This window comes from Pithys albifrons, chromosome 5, assembly GCF_047495875.1.
Source record: "Pithys albifrons albifrons isolate INPA30051 chromosome 5, PitAlb_v1, whole genome shotgun sequence".
Classification (NCBI taxonomy): Eukaryota; Metazoa; Chordata; class Aves; order Passeriformes; family Thamnophilidae; genus Pithys; species Pithys albifrons.
The window spans coordinates 4,921,686-4,945,849 of NC_092462.1; the positions used below are offsets into that span (position 1 = coordinate 4,921,686).

Consider the following 24,164-nt stretch of genomic DNA (forward strand, 5'->3'; position numbering starts at 1 on the left):
CCTTTAACTTCTGGCATTGCCTGTTGCAGTCTCACCTTCTGTGAAATTTTTTTGTTGTTGTTAGTTTTGTTTTGTGAGACAGAGATTTAAACCAGGCAGGTTGGAGAGAAGGGTTTGCAGCCACCAAAGCCTTCATGTTGAATTGCACACCCACATTTTAATTTCTATTACTTGGGCATTCTGGGCACTGAAAAATCAATCTGAAATATTTAAACAGGGTTAATAAACAGCTTGATGAGTCAAGAGGGTTCCTGCTTGTTCACACAGCTACGGTGGCTCTGTGTTGAGAAGGAAGGTTTTGCTGCTGCATCTACTTCTTTCAGTCACCTTAAGTTCTCTTCCTGTGTGCAGCCTCCTGTGTTCATATACAGTGCCTTTCAATATGAGCTTTTTTGATCAGAGCTCCCCCACACCCTCCTGAGTCCTTTATTCTCAAATCTGTGCTCTGGAGAGATCTTAGAGAGCTGTTAGATTTGCTGTTGTGGCTTGAAAAGGAGAGGACAAGTTTCTCAGAGTTCTAAGTCTTCCATAGAATCGAATGGGTTGGAAAAGACCTCTGAGATCATCAAGTCCAACCCTTGGTCCAACTCCAGTCCCTTTACCAGATCATGGCACTCAGTGCCATGTCCAATCTCAGTTTAAAAACCTCCAGGGACGGTGAATCCACCCCCTCTCTGGGCAGGCCATTCCAATGCCTGATTACTCTCTCTGTAAAGAATTTTTTTCTGATATCCTTACACCTTGGTTGACCAAAGTGCTTAAGTAAAATGTTTGTCCTTTGTTTTAAAGGTGTTTATTCACTGGCTTTTAAACATGGATTTTACTGAATGACAGTTCAATCTCCTTAGTTAAGAGAAGTCAGCAGGCTCTCTGGGCTCCCTCTGGTCTTCCAGGCAGCTGATTCATCTGGAAACCAGAATGGCAAGTGTGCACATTGCTGGGAATCCAAACCTTTTGGGGAAAAGGGTGTGGATTTATGTGTCTGACAAATAAACTGAAGACACACTCAGAGATTAAACTGTTAAAATGAAAATCCTGAGTGCAAAGGTAAAGATGTAACAGTAGTTAATTGTATTTACAAAGTAGAACTTGTTCTGTCCTCTGTAATCTACATAATATTTAAAACAGAGCCAGCTCTGTTTTGCCAAACTTTTGTGGCTTCCAGGCACCTTAAGATGTTCCCTTGTACACAGAGAGAGGTGATTTGCTGAAGTTCATCGTAGGTACAGGAAAAACAACTACTGTGTTGGGTCAGGTGATGTGAGGGGACATCGTTGGTAATTGGCCAAAAGTACTTTATCTCTCTTTTGGTTTGGGTTTTGGTGTTTTTTTTTAATTTCAGAGGAGGATAAAATCTTGCAAAAATTTTTCTGCCTAAATTTCTTCTGCCATGGAGACGATTTACGTCTGTTGTTTTGCAAATATCTGTACTGCCTTAATTGCTTGTTTTCCCACTTCATTTATGCAGAGTTTTATAGCCAGAAACCAGTTTAAAACATGATTCTTTAAGAAATAATTTCAGAATGTTTGATGTGTCTAAGACTTTGACTTGATGCAATGGAGCATGTTTTGTTGAGATCTCTACCTGTTTGTGGGAACAATTTTGTCAACACAGTCATGCTGTTTCTCCATGTGGTGTACACTCCTTCTTATTATCTTGGAGGCAACAGCACAAAAAGGGAATTCCTGCAGCTCTCTGCCTTCCTTCTGGAGGTGACTGTGCTGGCAGTGGCAGTAAGAGGGGAGGATGCATTAAGTAGCTGGTTCTCATTTCATTGATAGCATTTGCCTATATTAGTGATGGGAATAATTCTTATTTTTCTTTCCTCTGAACAAAGATTAGACTTTCACCTATCCCTAGAAGTCTGTAGATTTTGTGTGGTTGTGTTAATTTTATGTGATACCTGAATTTTATGTTCTCTGATCACCTCTACAGGAATAAAATTCTTCCTTTAGAAGAATTTAGAAGTCAGTATGTTTTCATCTCATAATTGTCCCTCATTATCTAGGCCTTGCTGCAGGAGGAACCTCATGTTTCTGAGAAATATTTGGAGCCAGTTGGCAACTGAGACACATCAACACAGTGTGCAGAGAAAGGCCTGGCCTCGCTCAGCCACGAGTGTGTGAGCATCCCTGTAACTGGAAACATTTGTGTTCCCTCAGTTTGTGAAATTGGGGGAGGCTTGTTGCCAAGAGAGGAGCATCAAACAACATTGTAATGTCTTTTGATGTTTCTTGCTTGGTCTTAAATAATGCTCTGATGTTAATTAGTTTGGTGGGGTGGTTTTTTCTTTTTTTTAATAATTTAATGATTCGAGTATATAAAGTAATTTTCTTTGCCTACACCAAAATATTGCAGACTGGTGAGATGTTACTTGAGGTTAGAGAGGCTGTGTCTAAGCCAGGGTTTTACACAAAAAGTCAGTCAGTAACCAGCAGAACAAGCATCAGAACAAATTCTTCAGTGGCTTTAGGGTCTGTAATACCAAATATTGATAGGAACTGAAAAGTGCTTTCAGTAGCTCCTAGAGAACCTGAAGCCACCCAAGGCAAAAGGTTAAGAGGTGGCACAAGGTTTGCAAAGCCCCAGCAGCAAATATCTGTGCTCAGTAACTTGGTTTCTGAATCTTTCAGTATTCCTTTCTTGACTCAAATTTTCTTCCATCCTCGAAGCACCCTTTGTTTTCCTGGAATTTTAGACTTTCTGTAACCTTATAAGGAGTATTTATGTTCAGTAAAATTTCCTTAAGTAAGCCACTATAAAAAATGACCTTTAAATGAAGAAGAATGGTCGTTCCAGAAGATTGGGCAAAGTAAAAACTTAACTACAATAAGAAAAAAACCCTTATGAGTGGTTAATTGTATAAATTTATCTTGTGGCTACACAAAGTAAAATTACATTCATTGCACTTCTGGACTTTGATCAGCTATATTGTAATATGAAACATAGCAAATAATTTTAACTATTGCACTTATTTAATATCTGTTGTTACACTAGTGGTGTGGTGTGGATACCCCATCCCTAGCAGTGTTCAAGGCCAGGTTGGATGGAGCTCTGAGCCACCTGGACTAGTGGAAGGTAACCCTGCCCATGGCAGGGACTGGTGCCATTGCTTTTCTCTCAATAGAGAGACAAAGCCCCAAAACGTTTTGCAGGAATCTTTCATCAAAGTGAGCACATTCCTGAGAAATATTTTTTGGGCATAGCAAAGTTACCAATTTTATTTCTGAGGCAGTCTGTCCAAGAAAACTGTTACTATCATTGATCTGTTTAAGATTCCAAGATCAAGTGCCCAAGTGCTCTGTTTAGCAGATGTTATTTTGCCTGCAGAGGGAGGTGATGAATTTTGAGTGTTTCCCTTTTCAAAGCCTTCACAAGCTTTTGCCAGTGTAACCCTGTTCTGAGAGGCTGCAAGAGAAGTGCCTCAAGTATAGCTAATTATTTACTGACCTCAAGAGGGGTAAGTAATACTTTTCCTTGGGGTATGTGACTCACTATACTTATCTATTCTGCTGCCTTTCCCCTCACTTTTCAATATTTTAGGTACAGCGGAGTGTGAACACGTTTCTGGAGCTATCAGCCAGTTTGCTGGAAAAATAAATAAAATAAGCTTTGAAAGAAGCCAATCACCCCCAAAACACTTTGGACACAAACTGTCAAGGGACTTGCATGTAGTCTGTAGCAGTGGGCAGAAGGAAATGTTCTACTCATAGCAGTATGAAAATGCATAAACTGTGGGTATAAACTATATCAACTGTGGCATCCTAAGACCCAGCAGCACCTCTGAAGGCATCTTTCTCCTCACACAGATTAAAGCCAGAATTGGATGGATTTAAAGATATCACTGTAAATGTGGGGTCAGCAATGGGGTTCATGCAGACACTGTGTGTAGTTTTAACACTGTGTTAACTCACATTAAGGCAACACCTGTTAATAACCATCCCATGGCCCAGTTTAATGAACTCTGTGGAGCCTCTTTCAATCAGCTAATTCTGAAATTACTGTGTCTTCACTGACCAGGCAGGATGGCACAGACATGCCTTAGTGCAGCTGAAATCCTTGATGCTTTTTAGAACTATTACAGGTGATCTTTGATAGTGTTGTCTGTATTTAAAGTTGTCCAACTCTTTGCCAAATGTTCAGTTACAGCAATCTTTATACATGATGATTCTTTAACATTTGGTACCATTGCCTGCTTCAAGTTCTCCTCATGTCAGCAGAAAGCACTTGTGCTTTTCTTAGGAAAAACTAACAGGGAATTACCTCTTACCCCTGATGCTGGTTTTGCCCATTGTTGATATTGTTGGTTTTTTTAATGTTGGGTTTGGCTTGGAACCTTCCCCACCCTTTGCATTCTCGAGACTTCAAACTTTTGTTACGTGTGTAGCTCTTCTTACCTTTATGACAGATCTGTCCAGATTTGGGCAGATTTCACTTCCTGTAAACCTTGTTTTCTGCACGTACACCAGAGGCTTGATGGCATTTGGCAGCTAAATTAAACACTTGCTGTTGGGTGGGATCTATTCTGGCTTTGATTTTCTCACCCATATCACTCAGAGGGCTGCAAGGTCCTGAGATTAGCTCAGCTGGTTAAAACTTGGTTGTAATAATGCGAAGGTCATGGGTTCAATCCCCTGTGTGGGCCATTGACTTAAGAGGTGGACTGGATGATCCTTGTCCCTTCCAACTCAGAATAGTCTGTGATTCTGATTCTGTGAAGGTGAGAGTGGGGCACCCAGAGGTGCAAAAGGAGAATGCAGTGCCAGCGTCCCTGTTGCTGGGGAGCAAGAGCTGAACAAATTGGGGAGGGCCGATGTGGGAGTTGATACTGGTGGAATCAAGCAGATGGATCTTGTAATGGGTACTTTAAATGTCACAGAGAATCCAGATTTCTGTGCACACTTTTGAAATCGAAACAGAGCTGTGAAACCCAAAGGCACAATATAATTTCATTTTCCTCTGGTGAGTGGCCCACCTATAGACTGCTACTGCTTTATTAGTTCCACTGGTAGATGTCTATACAGATATTTCACATAAAATTCTGTATTATTCCATATGGTGGAGGGGTTTTCTACTATACTTCCTTTTCTAAAATGTCAAATGAGAAAAATTCCCATAAATGCTGTTGTTTTCCCCCAAACAATATTCATAATAGGAGTGTTTTTCCTTTCTCATCTTATAAAGCAAGTTTGGGTAATTCTGGAAAATATTGACCTAGTTCTTTCATGTAGAGAAAAAACAAGGCAAAGGGAAAACCACAGAAATGAACAATACAGTCAATTCCACATGGATCTCCTTTTGTATTTTTATATATAAAATAACATTATGGGCAATGGTAAATAGACTTTTAATGAGCTGGGGAATGTAGCCTCAGGTATTTGGCTACCTTCCCAAGTCCTGCTTCCAATGCTGTGTCAAATATACAGGGATAACCCTGTCATTGTATGTTATGTGTTGATGAAAGTAGGCACTTGAGGATAACATGTTTAGGCAGTAGGGAAGCTTGGGCATATTCCTTAGAGGAGTTCTAGTATGTGCTTATCAGGGGAATTTAAAGAATAGGCATTGTTACTCTCTTCTTCTTTCAGATTAATTTTCATTTATGGTTATATAGATCAGGTCTTATGTGCCAAACTCATGGGCTTTCTTTTATGAACTTCTGTGCTAAGAGACAAACTGTGCTAATGGGGAATAACTTGAAACAATTAATTTCTTTTCCAGTAAAACATTAGCAAATAGTTTCCATACCCAAAAAATTATAAAGAATCATTTCTAAAATTCTATGACCTTAGCTAGCCTGGATAGAAAACAGTAATCTTTTGAAGATGTTCATAGAGTAAAAGAAGTTATCAGCTTTTTCTGTGAATAATCAACATTTCTGATTGGTTTCTTTGAATAGAAAGTAACCAGTCTGGGGTTTTTACAAGAGTTACCTAGTTCCTTTGGTTTGGAAGTGCCCTTGCTGTGCTCGCTGGGTGCTGTAGCCACGTGCATCCCACGGGACAAAGCTCAGCCAGGATGCCTCCAGAACATGGTTCCACCAAAGTTTATTGCATCTAAACAGAAACTCCAATGAGACACAATATAATATAAGTTCAACTTGCTCTTCTGACCCAAAAGGTCTCAGCTGAAAGTTTTTCCCAGAAAATGAAGGGATGCAAAAGTCTGGGCAGCTCTGTTTGTTCCCATCCACTGTCACACTGCAGTGCTGACTGTGGCACATCCTTTCAAGAGTTGTTTGTGTGTGTGAATCCTATGGACATCTCTGGCTCTTTTGGCATACCTTAATGGAAAATATTCTCTAAATATTCTCTCTTCGTTTTGGCTTTATTATCTTCTTGCTCTTCTGTCTTTTCCCCTCTTCTTTTTCCCCCTCTTCTCTCATTCCTTTCTCTGACTCCTGCTCCAGGTGCTTTTCCTCTGTAGTAGATAAAGCTAGTGCTGGTTTAGATTTTAGCTGCAGTTCATCTGTAAGGAAGCTCTTTAACCTGGGCTTTAATTCCCTGGGGCAGAATAGCGCCCTCTGAAATCCTTATGTGTTGATCTCAGTGAGCTGGAGATAATTTCCAAATTCTGGAATTCCCTACTGGCCAGGAGGACTCAATGACAGGATAATGAGTAAGATTTAACCACCCGAGTTTCAGGATTTTTAAGGTTATATAAACTTGCTGATTCATGTGATGGAAAAGCCACTGGCCACTGTTTAGTTTCCAGGATCAGCCTCTGCTGCTGTAAATATTAGCAGTGCCAGGAGATGACAGAGGAGCTACACTGGTAGCAGGCTGGGGCTCTAATGACTTAATTAGTGTAAGTGTACATTGTTAGAGTGATTAGAGTGATTCTCCCTTTGAGAGACTCATCAGTGAAGAATTTGTAAAGGTAATGTAAGGGTACTGTGAATAATAATCCAAAACAAACTCTCAAAAAAGATTACTCTGATTTGTAGAACTCAGCAAACAGCACTCCAGCTGAGCTCAATGCCTAAAAACACAGAATGTGTGAGATACAAACTCTATGCATTATGAAATCTCATTAAAATGATGGCTGTGTAGAAGAAGAGATTGTGTCTTAAAAAAAAATGTACATGATCCAGTTTCCTATTGCAAGAGCAAAATTCATGGGGATTAACAGGTCCTTTTCTACTTTATACATTTCTAAATGTTGCCTGAGTGATATTCTCTCATCAGTTATAAATGGTATTTGAATAGCTTTTTTCTGCATTAATTCTCAGATTTTTAGAGCGTTCTATTAAATCAAACCATCATTTGGACTGATTTTTTAAAAGTGGAGTGGGTATTTTAAGAGTGTTAGAAAACAGCATTTGGAAGTCTCGTCAGGTCTTCAACTCCATGGTTTTCTCTAAATATTTTACAGCTGTTTGTAGCCTCTAGTAACTGATTTTCATTAGTTTTATTGCTCCAGTCCATTCCTGCCAAGTTTGCTGTAGACTCTGGTGTGTGGAGGGTGGATTTGCAGGCAGGGAGTCTGTACAAGGGCTCTGAATGTCCAGTTCCTGCCTATGGTCCCTAATGGGACTGGCTGCTTGTTAAACTCCCCAAGGAGCACTGTGGAATGAACTGCATCTACATTGCCTTCCAAATAATGCATTGTAATTAATGTAAAATGACTCACAGAGAATAATTTTCTTTGATAATCACACCATTATTTAACAACAATTCCTGTGGGTTTGCTTTTAAGTAACTTCATGTGAGGAGTGTATGTGCCCACAGGTACTGTTTAAAAGCTAGTTGGGTAATTAAACATTTTTGCTGTAATTGTTACCTCTTACAGCTGCTTCACTGTCATAAGAAAGAAAACTTGGAGAAAAAACAGCAGGAAATACATAATTAAAAAACCAGATTTTTTGAATATTCCAGTCATCTGGCTTAATTTAATAAATTTAATAAAAGAAAATACAAATAGGAAGTTAAAGGAAGTGTTACTGATAGACCTTGCAATGTGTCAAGCTTCATTTCAGCAATATTAATAGTAACATCACCTTTTAGTATATAGTGGTTAATAGAAATTCAGCAGACTTTTTATTTTATTCCAGGTTTGTTGAGTCATAATTGAAAGACAAGTAGAGAAATTGTCCTTCATTTGGATCAATTCAGCCAAGTTTTGCAGTGATTGATGTAAAGATAGTGGGAAAACTTTTTTCTTACTATTTTACTCAGAATGAAGTATATTTTGCTAATGGATCAGAGCCATTTCTGCTCACTTTGTGTACATTTCTGTCTGTGTGGTTCTCTAAGCAATAGTGTTTATATAACAATATAAAAATCTCAAGTCCAGTTCTTGGAAAATGGGCATTTATAGTCTGAGTTCATGAAAGAAAGATGAATAACTTAGTCAAGGACCTGTCTCTTCATAGGTCTTCACGGACAGAGATGCATCAAAGTGGTCTTCTGTCAAATGAAAATATTTTCATCTTGAATTCACTTGGGAGGGATGTACCCATGATCTTTCTCCTGTCATTTTTCTGTCACATTGGCACAGAGAGGGAAGGCAGGGATGTGCCTTGTTTCTGTTCAACCTGGCTGCAAAGGTTTGTGGATATAGGAGTGAGAGGAGCTGCTCCTGGGTAGGAGGAGGGGAATGAATGGATGCCTCATGATGAAATCCAGGCCATCCTGGTGCTGGAGAGGATGGCTCAGAGCTCCCTGAACTTCTGCAGTAAGTGTTTCCTTCCCTTTGGTTGGCATTTTTGGCAGGTGGAGGGCCAGGACCAGGGATGCTCACCCAGCAAAGCCCAGCAGTTATGGCTTTTGCCCATTTTAGCACTGCATTGATGTAAGGAAATAAAATACGAAGTACTGTGCAGCAGGAGGAGACTCTGCATTGTGTGCAAGGAATTTGAGGATTTTTCTGGAAGCATTTCCTAGGAGCAGAGTGGGATGAAAAAGCAGTGTTATCTCTGAGAGAATTCCTAGCCCTGTCCTCCTCCCAAAGTTTTTGTATGTGGATGTTTGCACTCAGAGCAGCCAAAAGCTGTCGCTTGGTTAATAAATTTTCCAGAAATTCTGAAACCCTTTTATGAAATACTCATGTTGGTCTGTACACAGGTGTATCAGAAGTGAATATAAAATCTGCAGTGGTTTTGGGTACTGCTGTTGCTGGAGGCCCTCTGTGCTGCTGGGGGGTCTCCAGTGCACACCCCAACACCCACCTGTGTAGGTTTTTATGGTCTGGCATTTTTTTGGTTCACTTACCCCTGAGTGCTGGCAGTTTTGGAGGTGCCATTTAAGAACGGAATGTTTCTGAGCTTTTAAACTGCATTCTCTCTTATACAAGTACTGTTTGTGAAACATCAGACTTCGAAAAGAGATGTTAAGCCAAGTGTGTTTGCAAAGGGAGATTTGAATCATGCGTGAACATCTGAATTTTAACTTACTTTGAGCAGATGAGAAGTTGTAGTTGCATCACAATCTGACAGTCATAATCCTCAATTCTGTCCAGGGAGCAATTTATTTCCACTTACATTTTAATTGTCTTCATTTTTGTGTTTAAAACGGCATTTGATTCATTGTCAGCACTGTTTGTGACCATTTCGTTCATGCTCATCACGATTTCCCTGGCACGATTTCCCATACACTAATTTTTGCATGCATGTGCTATTGGTACAAAAAGATTATATCTTTACATCCCCAGAAAGAATCTGAAACTGATTTTTCCATCAGAGCAGCTGAGTAAAACTAAATTCTCTGTTTCCTCTTCCATATTCTAGCATGGCTTTATGGGTTCAGAAACTTGAAGAATGAATACAAGTATAATTTTGAAACCTAAATAATATGTGGGAGGAAATTTCAGTAGTTGTAAAGCTCTTAGTGTTAGAAATGTAGTTACTAACGTGAAGTAGGATTTTTTTTCCTTAGTTTCCTTTGATAAATCCTGACCCTAGAGTTCAAGAGCTGTCTGCATTCAAGGGGCAACTGTTCATATTTCCTCTTGCTTAGAGGGCAGCTTTGAGTACTGATGGCCTTGGGAAGTAAGTTTGGAGTAATTTAAATTTCAAATGTCTCAACAAAGTTCCTGCAATTTGCAAATGCTTCAGGAAGTCCAGATCAATAGAAAATAGAGATGGGTGTTTCTTTACAAGCCAAATTGCCCTTGGGTATCATCAAGCTTCGGGCACCTTATTCCTGAACTGCATCTTGAGCTGTGCTATTGTCTGTCTTAAATGATACAGTCAGAAGAAGTAATCAGATAGTTATGTTAAATTGACTACAGTTCGAATCTTTCTAAACGGTGATTAAAGCCCAAGATAAAGCCAGTAGTTCAAAGTGACTCCCAAGCAAGTCACTTAAGATGTCAGGATCAAACACTGCTAAATTCTGGGAAGACGTTACTGTGAACAGTGATGCTATTTCCTGTTTCCACGTTGCAAATGAGCAGTAACTCATCGGTGGGGTTTGGTAGGAAAAACACAATGTTTCTTTTAAATGGTGGTGCAATCGAGTATTTTTTCTGCTTGGCTAATACATTCCCTGGTTCTGAGGAGTGGGATTCTGTGACGCTGGCAACAGGATGGGAGTGCAATGGATTCTTATTTTCTGTTAGTTGAGAAAATACACAGCTCGGGTATGGCAAGAACTGAAGTATTTATGTGCTGAAATTGCTTCTGGTTTCCAAAATTTACGTTCTGTAAGGAGAGTAGGCTTGTTCAGTTATAAAGCTCACACCTCTTTGGACACCTGTGAACTGAAGAAGAATAAACCTCCCACAACACTTGAAATCTTATCTGAGGAACAGATTCATCTCAGGAGCTCAGCGTGGCTTCTTTTGGTCCTTTCTGCCCAACAGCGTCACATCTGGCACGTAAGTGCAGCTTTCCAGACAGCCAAGTATTAATAAGTCATAGTGGGTTTATATATGTAAACCTTGCTGGAATTATGCAAATTAACTGTTCAAACATACCCCCGTTCACAGGGTAAACATAATTTCTGTAAATTATACTATAAGTAAATGCAGTCTAAAAAGAGAAGAGATGCATTTCTGGCTGTATCAAAGAAGCATAAACAAGTGTTAAAAAGGTGAAAGGAAAATACTTTACCAGCATATGTTTATACACTGCAGGAGACCAAGGAAATGAACCAAATATTTATAACAAAAAGGGCAGGAAATAAAGCAATGATAATACTAAACAGACGAGCAGTACAATGATCTGTCAATCTTGGCAAATAAATTATGTATAAGCAGATCATCGTAAAACTCACAGCATAAAGGGAAAGACTTTGTACAAAGGCAAAACACAGGGCAAGCTATAAATTATTACAGCTCCAGTAAATTAAAAAATAAAATTGGTAAAAGTAGCTCAATTTTTAAAGTGTGGAGTCACTAGAAAAGTGTTACTAGGGAGAAAAATGAAAGAAAAAAGATAAATTAAAGATGGTCTGAACTACTACTAATGTAGTGTGGTAGTAATTTATGTGATCCTGCCCTTTTTTGTTGGTGGAAAGTCTTCTCCTGTGCTGTTTCCAGGCAGACTAAAGGGATGAGTTGAAGTTCACTAGAAAGAAGATGATATGCTGGCCAACTTCAATCCTGGCTGTGACTCAACTAAGCTCTTACTTGAAACACCTCCCCCGATGTTTTATAACCCACATTATTCTGATAGATTTAGAGATAATATTTGAATCTGTCCATCAGGACTGATATTGTAATGACTGATACTTGAAATCACAGAGTATGTTGAGAGAAGTAATTGCTTCATCAAGGCTTTAGGTCAAGGTGCAGCTTTCTTGATTGAATTACACATTGACAGGATGAACACTCCTTTATATAGACAAATAGAGGTTCAATCTTTCACCCCTGCTATTTGGAGCCACTGTTTAAGTGGGAAAGAGTGGGTGATAAAAGTTAACTCAGGCAGAGCATTCATGATGTTGCTTAACAAAACCCACAGCTGGGTTATTTTCATGGTGAGATCCAGCAGACACTTGTGGACAAAGGAAAGGAGGGGGAAAAAAAGAAGAAAGAGAAGTTGCGTTAAAAAACAAATAGACTTAATGAGAACCACAGTAATTTTCAACTCTGATAATGTGATACAAAAACAAGGTAGATGCAAAACAGGAATCTTCACATTTCATGGCAGAAAGATGGGAATGAACAGGATGTCCAGAAAGAAATAGTGTGATAAATCAATGAGGTGGTGGCTGCATTTGCCTATATGAAGAAGATTGAAGTACTGATAATCTACAATTTAAACTGATCTAGGAGTCTTCCACTGAAATTCTGTTTCCACCTTAACAGCTGGTTGTGAAAGCTGGAAATCCACCAAAGTACAGACAGACTTCTAAAAGCTTTTGAAATTAAACGCCTTGGGGAAATAGTAGGTATTAAATGGAATGAATTTATAACAAATACTGAGATTCGTCGGGGAGTTGAACAAGGCTTAATCTTCTAAATTATCCAGAAATGAAGATGGAAATACCTAGGATATGTGGTAAGAATGAAGCCAGATCTGATGCCAGACTGTCTGCCATGGCAGGAATGCCTTCAGGCTGACTGTAGAACATGTAAAAGGGGCTGACCAAAATAATTCCTCCACTGAAAAGTGCTTAGAGCTGGAAACGTTGTGGGTGACTTCACATAGTGGGGGACAGTCAAGGAGAAAGCTGGATGGACAACAATCAGCACAGTACTGGGTATGTTTGAGGGAACTCTTGGCAGTGTAGGGAAAAAATGTGAGTTTGGTGTCACCAAAGGTTTTCATCTAATATTTCATGTCTATTAGGGGCTGGAAAGACTTGCAGAATGATTTCAGGACTTTTATCAGCACCACTTTGGTTCTAATGACTGGAGAGGACGTATTTTAGCCCGGAGTCCAAGCTCTATCCGTCTCTTGCAACTGGCAGCTGCAGTAAGCACTGTAATTTATGTAAACTCAGCACCACCCACAAGTTTCTAAGATCAACACACAAAGTGGTTTCTGCCGGTATGAAGGAGAAAACACCAGGTTGTCTTCCTGCATCCGGGTAGAGGAAGTCAGCAATTGTCTGCTTGCAATAATAAGAGAAGGCATGTCTGCTGGGGCCTTTTCTTCAAGCAGAGTGTCTTGGCTTCTGACCCAGCCAGTGCACCTCTGTTCTTAATTAGCCATGTCTTGACTATCTTAATATCCTGGCATGTAGCTATCTGGGGTTTTGGAGTCAAGCGTGCAGTTCTTCAGCATTATCCACCCTTTCTCAGTCTCTGGAACTGTGTCACTTGAGCTGTTACACCAGTGGCATCCTTGGTGACCATATCTGGCTGTTTCCAAAAAGCTGGGATTCAGTGGCCTGAGCAGAGGCATCTTGTGCTGTTCTGCTCAGCAGGCTCTGCCTGGCCACCAGCTGCCCCTTGGCAGGGAGGAAGCCTTCTTGGTAACTCCTTTCAGCCTTGGGGAAAGGACTAAGGTGCCTTAGTTGGTCTCAGATGGTCTTGGCACCTGCACTGCACCCAGCGTGTGTGAGTTATGAAGGGGCAAAGAGAGGGGTTTACACCAGGATTTGTTTGTTTCACTCCCTGTCTGGAATATATGCCTTGAGACAGGTTTTTAAAAGGCAGAATCACCTTGGTTTCCAATTTCAAGTAAAATGAGTGATGTTTATTGTATCATGACTTTATTCTCTCTGTGAGTTAAATGACTTTAACTTACAGTATCTACTTTATTGCTTAAAATGGTCTTCCAGAGCCACGGTAGTAAAATAAGATCTCTCAAATAATGAAAACCAGAAATTTATTTTTCTTTCTGCCACAGCGTTGGCAGTAATGACGGAAAGTCATTGATTTCCTTTTGAAACTGTTTCTGAATTGTTTCCTTGATGTTGCCTACCTCTCTGCTGATCTCTTCTTTCTTTAGAAGCAGCTGCTTTCACATGCATGGCTTGTTCCAGGAACATTTCTTTTACACTTTGTTTATCTGTAGTTTGTTAGACAGGTCTGTAAAGTTTGGTTGCAAGCCAGGAAAAGTCATGAAGATTTCTGTGGTAGTCACTGGAGTAACCAGGTGTAAGGAATACAGAAACTGATATGGCAAAAGGTTATTTAAAATGGATCATGAAGCTTTACAAATACATCTTCTTGTCTGCAGCACATTTTTACTTCTCCTTGTCACACACTGAAGTATTTGGTCTCGAGAAGTGTTTAGAGCATGTCCTGTTAATGAATCCTAAGAAAATAGAAAGTATGAGATGAAAAGCTGTTGCAAGGCAGGTCCTGATGGAGCTGACCTGCTGTCAGTTTTCCTCATTTGGGGTTAAGTTCTCTCTCTGAAAAACATCTCATCCCATGCTGGTAATTTAATCAGTCAGAGCAGTAGTAATATAAAGGTATAGGTTATGTATGGAAAATAATGTATTATGTGGTAGATCATTGTTGCAGTGCTCGAAAGCTTCTAGGAGAGTTGTACTGTTTTGGCAGGAGTTCAAAATTCTCTTTCCTACAAGGAACAGGTTCGGTGGTTTGTTTTTTCTCTAACATGTCATTTTGAGGTTACATGGTAACATCTGTCAGAGCTATGCTAACCTCTGTCATCCAGCTGTTATAATTGCGGTATTTTCCTTCCTTTTCCTTCTCTTTACTCTCCTTTCTGCTTTCCCTTTCTCCTCCTTCAGAAAAAATAAAAAAAGGTAAAAAAAACCCAACAATGAAAACCACCTCCTTTTATACTGAAACTTCAGGTGGAATGAAGTGGTTATAAAAGCATCTGTCAACACAGGAATAGTTTGCCAAGCCAAGTATTTGGGTTGGAAGTCATGCCTTCCCAACTGCTTGAAAACAGGAAGTATCTCTGTTAAGTGATGGATAGCTCTACTTTGCTGAGAGGAAGAAAAGGCTTTTTTTCTTTTTATTTTCTTTTTTTGCCTCTGGGCCAATAAATGAGTTCTGCAGTTGTTCCATGTGTTAAAGAAAGACTCCTATAAAAATGTGTACATGGGTGCACACATCTGTGTGTATATGTATATATATGTGTGTGTATGAATATACAAACTAAAAAAAAAACCAAAAAAACTCAACCCAAAACCAACAATACACTTTGTACATGATCAGTCCCTGTCAGAAGCCAGCCCAGGCACATCTTATCCCAATGATTCCTGTAAAGCTCTCAAAATCTGTCAGAAACAGCCTGCAGGATTGCAACGGCTCCTGGGTGATTAATTGCCAAAAGAGTCTGGTTCCAGGTTCCATTACATGTAATTGTTATCTTTTCTAAAGGGGTTCTTTTATTAAAACCCACTCCCCCCCAAAAAAAGGGGGAGGGGGAAGAAAAAAAGTGCTGACATTCCTGAGGTTTTGCACCTCTCAGACAGGATCATGGAGGACTCTCTTGTGTAAACATACACTGAAGAGGGTGTGTTATGTTGTTTATTAGCTGATGATAGATTCCCCTCCCCCTTCAATTAATTTTAACTTTACTAAAAATCATTTTATTAGAAATGGAGAAGGAAGAGCTGCATGGCAGTTGGAGAAGAGAGCGTGTTCCAGTATCTTCTCCACATCAAAACCTCTCTGTGAGACCTAGCAAGTGGCAAAGGACTAGATTGTCCCTGCTCCTTACTAAAATTGCAGGAAAATAGCCCAAAATTGGGGCATTCTCTGTGCCCAGGCCACTGCAGTAAGATTGCTCAGATTGGACGTGAAGAGAGGACAAGATCTTGTCTTGAAATCCTCTTTGCGAAGGAAATTTGTGACTTTAAAACGTGTGGTTGAGTGTCCTGAAGGTACAGGCAGATTGTGAACAATCTGCTATAAATTGCTTTTCTGAGATCATATTAACAAAGCAGAGGGGACTGATTCCCTGTTGGTGCCTCCATGGGTTTGAAAGTGATTTGAAGCTGAATTTCTGTGGTGCCAGAGTGGAATTGTATCAGTCGGGTTGCTTGGATTTGCACTGCTTTTTACTGCATTGAAAATGGGCTGTGTTGCTGATGGGTTTAGACTTTTATAGATGGAGGCTTGGGCAAAGCTTGGCTCCCAATGAGCACTGCAGTCATTGGTGCCAACTGGCCAATTTAACTGTTTGAAATATCAGATGGATGAAAAAAATAAGGCATGGAGATACTGGTTCTGCAGCTGTGGAGTATCTGCCTGCAGATGTTTCTGCCAAGTGAAGTGATTGAAACTCAGTTTCTTGAGACATTTTAATCCTATCTGAACAAAACCACATAAAAACGTGCTCTGCCATTGTCTGCACGGGCCAAGGAGCACATTGGCACATTGTTCCTCACAGTTGTGTTTGCACAGTCTCATTGCTGCAATGAAACAAGTCTCCTCAAGCCTCCTTTCTCCACGATTCCCCATGAATTAGGTGTATTAATCAAGATCTGTCAGGCAGGATGGCGATGTACAGCAGTGGGGACACTGCTGTCACTCTGATTAAAAGGATGAGAGTATTTTGTTGTGTCCAGCTTTGTGCAGGTTTGGAAAGACAAGACCTTTTGTAGAGGATTTTGAGGCTTCATATGCTTTCACATCAACTCTGGAAATTTTTGCTTTCTTGAAGCACTTTAAAACCTGCCTGTTTATAAGTTAGTTATTTAAGGAATACTCATATCTGTTTAAAATCACCACCTTTAGTGGAAATGACTGATTTGCTGGGAAACATGCAGAAGCAGAGTGTGTCTTTCAAGCAGTTGACACCTTTGGCTTCTATTGATTCAAGGAAGTTCTTTCCCCAGGTTTCTTTTTATAAGGAAAGATGAATGTGTTATTTTTCTGCATGCTGGCACTGCAGGGTAAACTGTGTTTTGCAATAATAACTAAGAGATTGATGGCTGAAGTTGTTAGTTCCTATTGGTAGCCAGCAAAGAGAGCAGTTCCAGAAGATTATTGAATTACAGAGTAAAGATTCCATCTCTTGGTGAGACAAACTGGAAACAGGTAAAAATTAGTGGTTGAGGAGAAAAGATTAACTAATGGTGCTGACCTGGAGGATAAGCAAAGTGAGTAGATGCTGCAAGCAGGGTCATCTGACTGCTAAGCAGTGAGGGACAGATCACATTCTTATTTTTGAGATGGTTCGCTCCGTATCTCTTCATCTCAGTTTGGACTCCAATCATATCAACTGTCTCCCTGGTGAATTTAGTTTACTGTTTGCCAGTGTATCAAACCATCTCTGCCTTTAATTAGTGCTTCTGGTTACTGCCAGAGTGAAAGGTTCCTGCTGTGCTGCCACTCGGTAGCACACATTCTTCCTGAACACCTGCTGTCAAACCTATCATGTCTTTTCTTGTCAACTTGCACAATGCTCCGGGTCTTGAGCAAGACTGACATGATGGAAGGGCTGTGCAGCCTGATTTTTAGAAATCTATGTGGAAAGGGAAGCCTTTGTGTAGGGATTGATGATAGGAGACTGCAGCATTTTCTAGGAGTTTCTAATATTTAATAAAATTCATTTAGTGAATGCAGTTTATGAAGTAGTGGATATACCATAGGTTATGGAACCCAACTGCTCCACCCTGAGAGGAACCGTAGATGTTGTGTAAGACAACAGAGAGTAATCTGTACAAATCTTGGGAGAAGTACAAGGGGTGGTGAACAGCAAAAAGTCATCAAAGAGGGGAACTTAGAGATGTTGGCACATGCTGACAGTGGTGACAGACATTGGCACAGAGGGAAGAAGGTGGGGAGGTGGAAGAGTGTGAGGAAAGGGGCTCTTGGCAAGAACAGAGCAGTATCGCTTCACTCGGGAGCCTGTACTTACAAGACTCCAGCCTTGTGACACAGTGAATAAGCATGTCACCTACAACACAGGAATTCGGGCTGCCTCCTGTGGCAGCTCCTGCCAGATGGAGGGGGAATAACAGCCTCATGGAACAATAACAGTTAGCTCTCTGTTGAACTATGTTTTTTAAGTCCTTATTAGTGGCACTCCAAAGTGTCTGTTCCCCTCAACACCTTCTAATTTTGGTAATTAATCCATGGTTGCAAAAAGCCTCCACTAGCCTGTCTAGCAAACAGGATGGATGAGCTTCCTGTACTTGAAATGTTCAAAGATCTTGAAATGCCAAGCGCTTCCTGATCTGTTGGGCCAGGAGCATGACCTGCTCTGGCACACAGAGTGAGAACAAAAATATCAGGCACCGAGGTGAGCCTCAAAAGCGTAGGAGAAGCGCCTTTATGGGAGCTGACTGCACTCCTGCCAGAGATAAATGATGGCACAGGAAGGCCTTGGTGCTTGCCATGCTTGCAATGCATCTGTCCTGACATGTGGGCATAACCATGGAAAGCATCTCCCAAGCAGTTACTGCTTGCACAGAGTACAGGAAGGCTGTGACTGGGTGGTGAGGTCCTGGCACAGGCTGCCCAGGAAAGCTGTGGATGCTCCATCCCTGGAGGTGTTCAAGGCCAGGCTGGATGGGGCTCTGAGTAACCTGGGCAAGTGGAAGGTGTCCCTGCCCACAGCAGAGGGGTTGGATTGGAATTGGATGATCTTTAAGGTCCTTTCCAACCCCGGCCATTCTATGATTCTATTCATTCTATGACTCTAAAATGCTTTAGAATGCTCAAATACTATAAGGATGAAAGTAAAAAAAAATTGCATTACCCATTGAGGTTACAAGACATGGAGCATCTCTTGTATTGAAGAGTCCATGTAAGTAGGGGCCACAACTGGGGTTCATAAATAGCAACTGTCAGTTTAAATTGGAAGGATTTAGTTGCAAAGGAACTGTCTCCAGTCCTCTTGTTTTCATCAGTGGTCTAATTCCAATGGTCTCCAAAGGCAAAATTAAACTTTTAGGTGCATGTTTTAGGTTCTACATTAAAAGCAATGTATTTAAGCAATGTATTTACTTGAAAGGCAGTATCTTAAATTTAGTATGAAAGTCTGTTCCTACTTGTGGAGATTGATTGAAGCAGCGAACATGCAGCAGCACTGATTCTTCAGATGAGCTCTGGTACCTGTTGAACTGACTTGCTTTGTTTTACACACCTCAATATGCCATATACTGTTTGGGTTTTTAAAATTATATTTATTTTTTCTAATGCCAGGTTACCCTCTCACATGGTTTATGTTTATGTATGACTTTTTGGTGTAAGATCTGATCTAGAAATGCTTTTGCTGAATTAGGCATGTCTGTGGAGGTATGTCAGTAGGAAAGATGGTTTTTTTTCTATCCAACAGAAAGCTCATCAGTTGTGTCTGCTTCTGCCAGTGTTGTAATTCTACATTCTTGGACAATGTGAGTTTTGAAAAGCTAACTAAAGATAGAGGCTTTAAAAAATAAAAAATTAGGGAAAAAAAAAAGAGGAGGAGGAAAATGAGCAAAGCCATAAGGTTAATTCCAGTCCATTCTTAACAGGAACCACAAGTATTTTATTGGCTTTACCTGTTTAAATTTTTCTTTTCTGAAATAATTATCTTGGTAATTGCACACAAACCAGACATTTTTGACCTAGCTATCTTTTTCAATTATGTATTTTGAAGAAATACTCTCTTTTAATTACAAAAGTTTGAACCATTTACTTTTGAAATTGAAGCACTTTCTTCTCCATAAAAATGTGGTTTTGCTGTTGATAATACTATATATTTACAGGACAATTATCCCACTTTCTTAGTGCTCCCCAGAAGACCATTTGTGCCTGTGTACCACTAATAACCTTTCAGTGCGTGTGCACTTAGACCCCTTCCATAACTGTTGTGGGAACAACAAAAAAATTACATAAACTTGCAAAAGAATTCCGTAATGGCATGAAATATTCTGGTTTTGAAGTATTCTGGTTTCTACCAAAACCCCAATTACTTAATTTTGTGCCCTTTCTGGCCGATGTAAATTATGTAACCCTCACATCTCAACATCAGTGAATTATGTAGCTCTGTGCACACATCAATTAATTTTGGCCCCATCAACTTCCCACCTTCTGTGTGCTCCTCGCCTCAAATCGCTTTTGCATCTCCCAGCCGCGAGCGGTTAATTCTCCACTGCACGTATCTGCCTCGACCTGCAGCCCCACTTCAACTCTTCGCCCTCCCCCACCTGCCTCTCCTCCTGCTCAGCCAAGCCACTGCCTGCTCCTCCAGCTCCACATCAATCCAGGTGCCTTCATATTGTGCCTCGCCAATGGGTTGTCACTGGATCCCAGTGCCCCTGCAGGCAGTGGGGCTGGTCTGGAGGTGACCTCCTTGTCCTTATTGCTCTCCTCAGAATTTTCAAAGTGCACATTGCAAGACTGAAGCTCCATCTTCTGCAATGGCCTGTGAAAGCTTAGAGCAACCACCTCTGAAACCCTTCCCATAGTGAAGCCTGGATCATGCAACATCCCTCTGAGAAAAGAAGTAGGCTCTAGGTTTGTACAAAACGTGGCATTGAGGAAAAAGTGATGCCAGCATCCCTCAAAGTCAGCGCTGCTGCCAGCGAGCTGGTGAGCATGGCCTGAGCCTCTGCTGAAGCCAACACCTCTGGTGGCCACACCTCATGCCACAGCAGGCTTCACTAAGCAACCCAGGAAGAGCTCACTTTCCCCCAGTGAGCAAAACCATCATGAGGGATACCTTTTTCCTTTATTGCTGACCTCTACATGCTGCTCGGTTCTGAGTCCTGAATTATTTTGGCTGGAGAGGGAAAGTATCTCTCTAAGAAGCATGCAGAGATTAGAAGCCTGAAAGGGCAGCACTGATGCCCAGCAAACCAGTGGCTGTAACTCTCTGGTTGCGTTCCGAGCACCAGCAGCAAAGCAGCTCTGCAGCCCACCTACAGCCCCTCACCAGGGCTTCATCCTCCAGTAATGCAGGATGGGTCAAGGGAGCCCCCTTTGTCACCCTCTCCCTCTCCTTTTAGTTCCTTAGGAGCATGGAGGGGTGGTGGCTTGCCAAAGGGACAAGGTGGTGACAGAAGAGCGAGGAGCAGTCACACTGTGTTCCGGGTCTCTCAGGGTCACTGGGAGGGCTGGTGGAGACCCACTCTCAGTTCAATCTGCTTTTGTCTCTGTGGGCTGGAGGGAATTTGACTCGTCTCAATCTGAGGCTACAGAGTATTTTCTCTCCTTTTTGTCTGTGTCAATAAAAGCAGCAGCGCTGCTGAGACTGACTGATGCTTTTTTTGTACAGTTCCCAGCACATCTGTCTGTCTTGGATAAGGTCCCTAGGCCTGATTGTAGCAAAAAAGTAATGATAGCATGTTTAAAACTTTGACCTCCAGCTCTGACTATATATAAAACACGTAGCACTGGGGACAGACTCGAGGAAACAAATTTTGTAGGAACTGACCAAAAAAAGTGTATTCAGTGTGTTACATCTGCAGTTGTGCTTTGCCAGTGTGGGTGCTCTGCTGTGCTGGGAGATCATGTCTCGGAACCAAAAGCCGATGCGAGGCAATGGGGAGCTTTCTCCCAGCTCATTGGCACAAGGCATTTTTCCTGTCCCACTTGCACAACGGCCCTGGTCATACATCACTGGGAACCTAAGCTGGCTGTAGAAAAAGTTCTAATTATCTGGGTGTCCTGATGAAACCTGCCTTGATTTAAAAGAGGCCTACCACCATACTCACATGAACATCTCTTGCTTCTTCTAAATAATAGAATTAGCTATGGGCTAATTTCTCTTTCAAGTGCCTTGGCAAAAAATGGCAACATCCTGACACACACACGATTTGGACACTGAATTGCACACTGGTCGTGTTATCATCAGTGAGCTGAGTAGTTTGGTGGATGTGTCAGAAGGGCTGTGGAAAGCAGCACAGTCTGGTGAGGAAATATCTGTGGACAACTTGTTTCTTGCTCTCTTTTCTAGGGATCCAGCGCTGGCCACTGCAGGGACAGGGTACAGGGCTGGATACAGACCTTTTGGTCTTCACAGCAAATATATTCCTTGTTCTATCCTTACACAGCTCCCTGCAGCACACCACGGTGCCGTGTGCTTTCTGCTGAGCATTTTCATCTTCTGTTTTAAAAATAACAAGACATCTCTTAACATTCAGGATACATTTTTCCACTCTGAAGCACCACAACAGTCTTTTTAAAGAAACTCTAGGAAGGGTGTTAACTTGATCAATGCTGTGCAGGAAGGAAAGCTCTTTCCTACTATTTTTTCAGCATGACTTTCACTGACATGATCAGGCTGGGAAAAGACTTACTGGCTGACAGCCCAGGACAGCCATGCAATATCTCTAGTCATCTGGAACTCAAACTACTCTGCCCAAGGGAGAACCATAACATAAAAACAATTTAGGTTACATGCTGAATCTTATAAACATTGTTCAGTTTTTTAAAAATAGTTTAAATACTACTTATGTGCATTTGCTGTGCACAAGATTATTGTGTTTTTGGGATTTTTTTGTATGTCAAGTAAGAACGGATGGGAGCATTTTTACTCTTTTTACTGTAGGTGGTTTTCAAGAACTTTGGAAATCTTTTTTATAAATATAGGGAAATGAGTTTCCTCTCTTCTCATATATTTAAGAGCTTGGCTTCTCCTGTATATCGGATATAACTGTTTTATATATAGATAATGTTTACTTTTTGACCCTGTCCAGAAAGCACAGAGTCAGAAACGCTGGTTGGAGGAAGCTCCCAGAGGCCCTGCAATCCCCCTCCTGCACATGTGGGATTATCACCAGTACCTGCTCAGGGGAGAGCTTGGCTTCCTCTGGCTAAGCCACAAAACCCCCAAGGACAAGAGTTCCCACAGCCTCCCCAATGACCTGCCCTAAGGCTGTGCTTCTTTTCTACAAATTTTCCCCCCATCCAATCTGAATCCCCCACACTGCCCTTCATGGCCATTGTTCCCCCTTGTGTTGTCCGATTCTGCTGCCCAGTTTGTTCTGTCCCCTCCATTCTCCCCAGTGGGGCAAACCAAAGTGCAAGGGCAAGCACTTTGCTGGGGCCTTTGTTTGTTACCTGCATTCATCTGTTGAATTTTCAGTTGTCTTTTGGCATAAGGGAAGGAAATCCCAACGTTTTTCCAACAGCTCAAAGCTGATGCTAGAAAGTACTAACTGTAGTGTTTAGGGAAATCTGTGTTTTTTCTCCCTTTTTGAAGCTGAGCATCGCTGGCCCCTGCCTGTTGTTACCTTATTTTGCATAAAAACTCTGTCAGGGTAACCTGTTCTTCTGTAAGCACATGCAGTTCTAATAATTTGGGATAAAGCAACATTAATCTAGAATATAAGCTTCACTTCAAAAAACCCTTCTTTTCTCCACTTGATGTCTTGATGAAAGATCTGAACTTGGGATGCATCCATTGCCACCAGTCCTCCTGCCAAGTCCCAGCATTCCAGCACACCTTGCAACAAGTCTAAAAGTATTATTTTAGGAAAATGAACTGTGGTTCCTTTATGATTCCTTTTTTCCATAAACTGGCATTTCACAAACTGAGTGGCCTGTCTTTTCTTGTGCAGCTTCTTGCTTTTGCTGAAATTGTTGGTTATTTTGTGATGTTGTTGGGTTTGAGTTGAGTCTTAGTTTTTTGATGTGCCATCACTTTTCCTGTGATGCTTTGATTGCAGGCCTTGCTGAGACCAGGACGAATAGACAGAATTATCTACGTGCCATTGCCTGATGCAGCCACTCGCAGGGAGATCTTCAAACTTCACTTCCAGTCCATGCCAGTTAGTGATGAAGTCTGCTTAGCTGAGCTCGTGGAGCACACACAGAAGTACTCAGGAGCAGAGGTAAAACTTCCTAGACACAGTACACACAATGAGGTTTGAAGTTGAACTGCAGTATCATCCAGATACCATCCCTTGAGCCTTCTCCAAGTGCTGGTGGGAATTCTGAAAGGAATCGTGTGAGACATGTCTGTGTTTCTGCTCATAGAGCTGAATGCAAGCTGGGGCTTTTTTAATTCAAGATGTCCATCAGAGGATTGTTGCCAGGGGAAAGGTCTCCTTTGGGGTGAGCCACGGTATGATCCCAGCTTCATGAAGGTTGTGCTGCCAGGAGTGAAGGGAGGTGGAGGCAAATGCCTCCACACTCCCCAGGCAGTTCATTTGTCTCTTTCCACATCCCCTGGGATCTTTTGGGTTTAGGATTTTGACTGAGAGCCTCAGATGGAAGGAGGAGAGACAGAGTTAGGAAACAGTGTAGGGGAATTGCAAGCCAGTCACAGGTCACTTTGAAGCTTGTATTTTCCTATTCCATATAATCAAGACCTCACAGCAGCACTCAGTATTACAGCTTGTTGCTATGAGTTAGCTTCTGACAATGGATATCAGACAATTATTTCCTGTCCTGAGCAGAAGGA

At 41.2% G+C, this 24,164-nt stretch overlaps 1 protein-coding gene across 2 annotated transcripts in view; it reads left to right on the forward strand.

Annotated features, from left to right (window-relative positions):
- AFG2A (AFG2 AAA ATPase homolog A) overlaps positions 1–24,164 on the forward strand; it is a 170,996-nt gene that overhangs the window by 113,272 nt on the left and 33,560 nt on the right. For both annotated transcript variants that reach the window (XM_071555550.1, XM_071555548.1), the window contains one exon: positions 23,428–23,592. In XM_071555550.1, the coding sequence (XP_071411651.1) occupies positions 23,428–23,592 (165 nt within the window). The remainder of the gene's footprint in view (positions 1–23,427; positions 23,593–24,164) is intronic.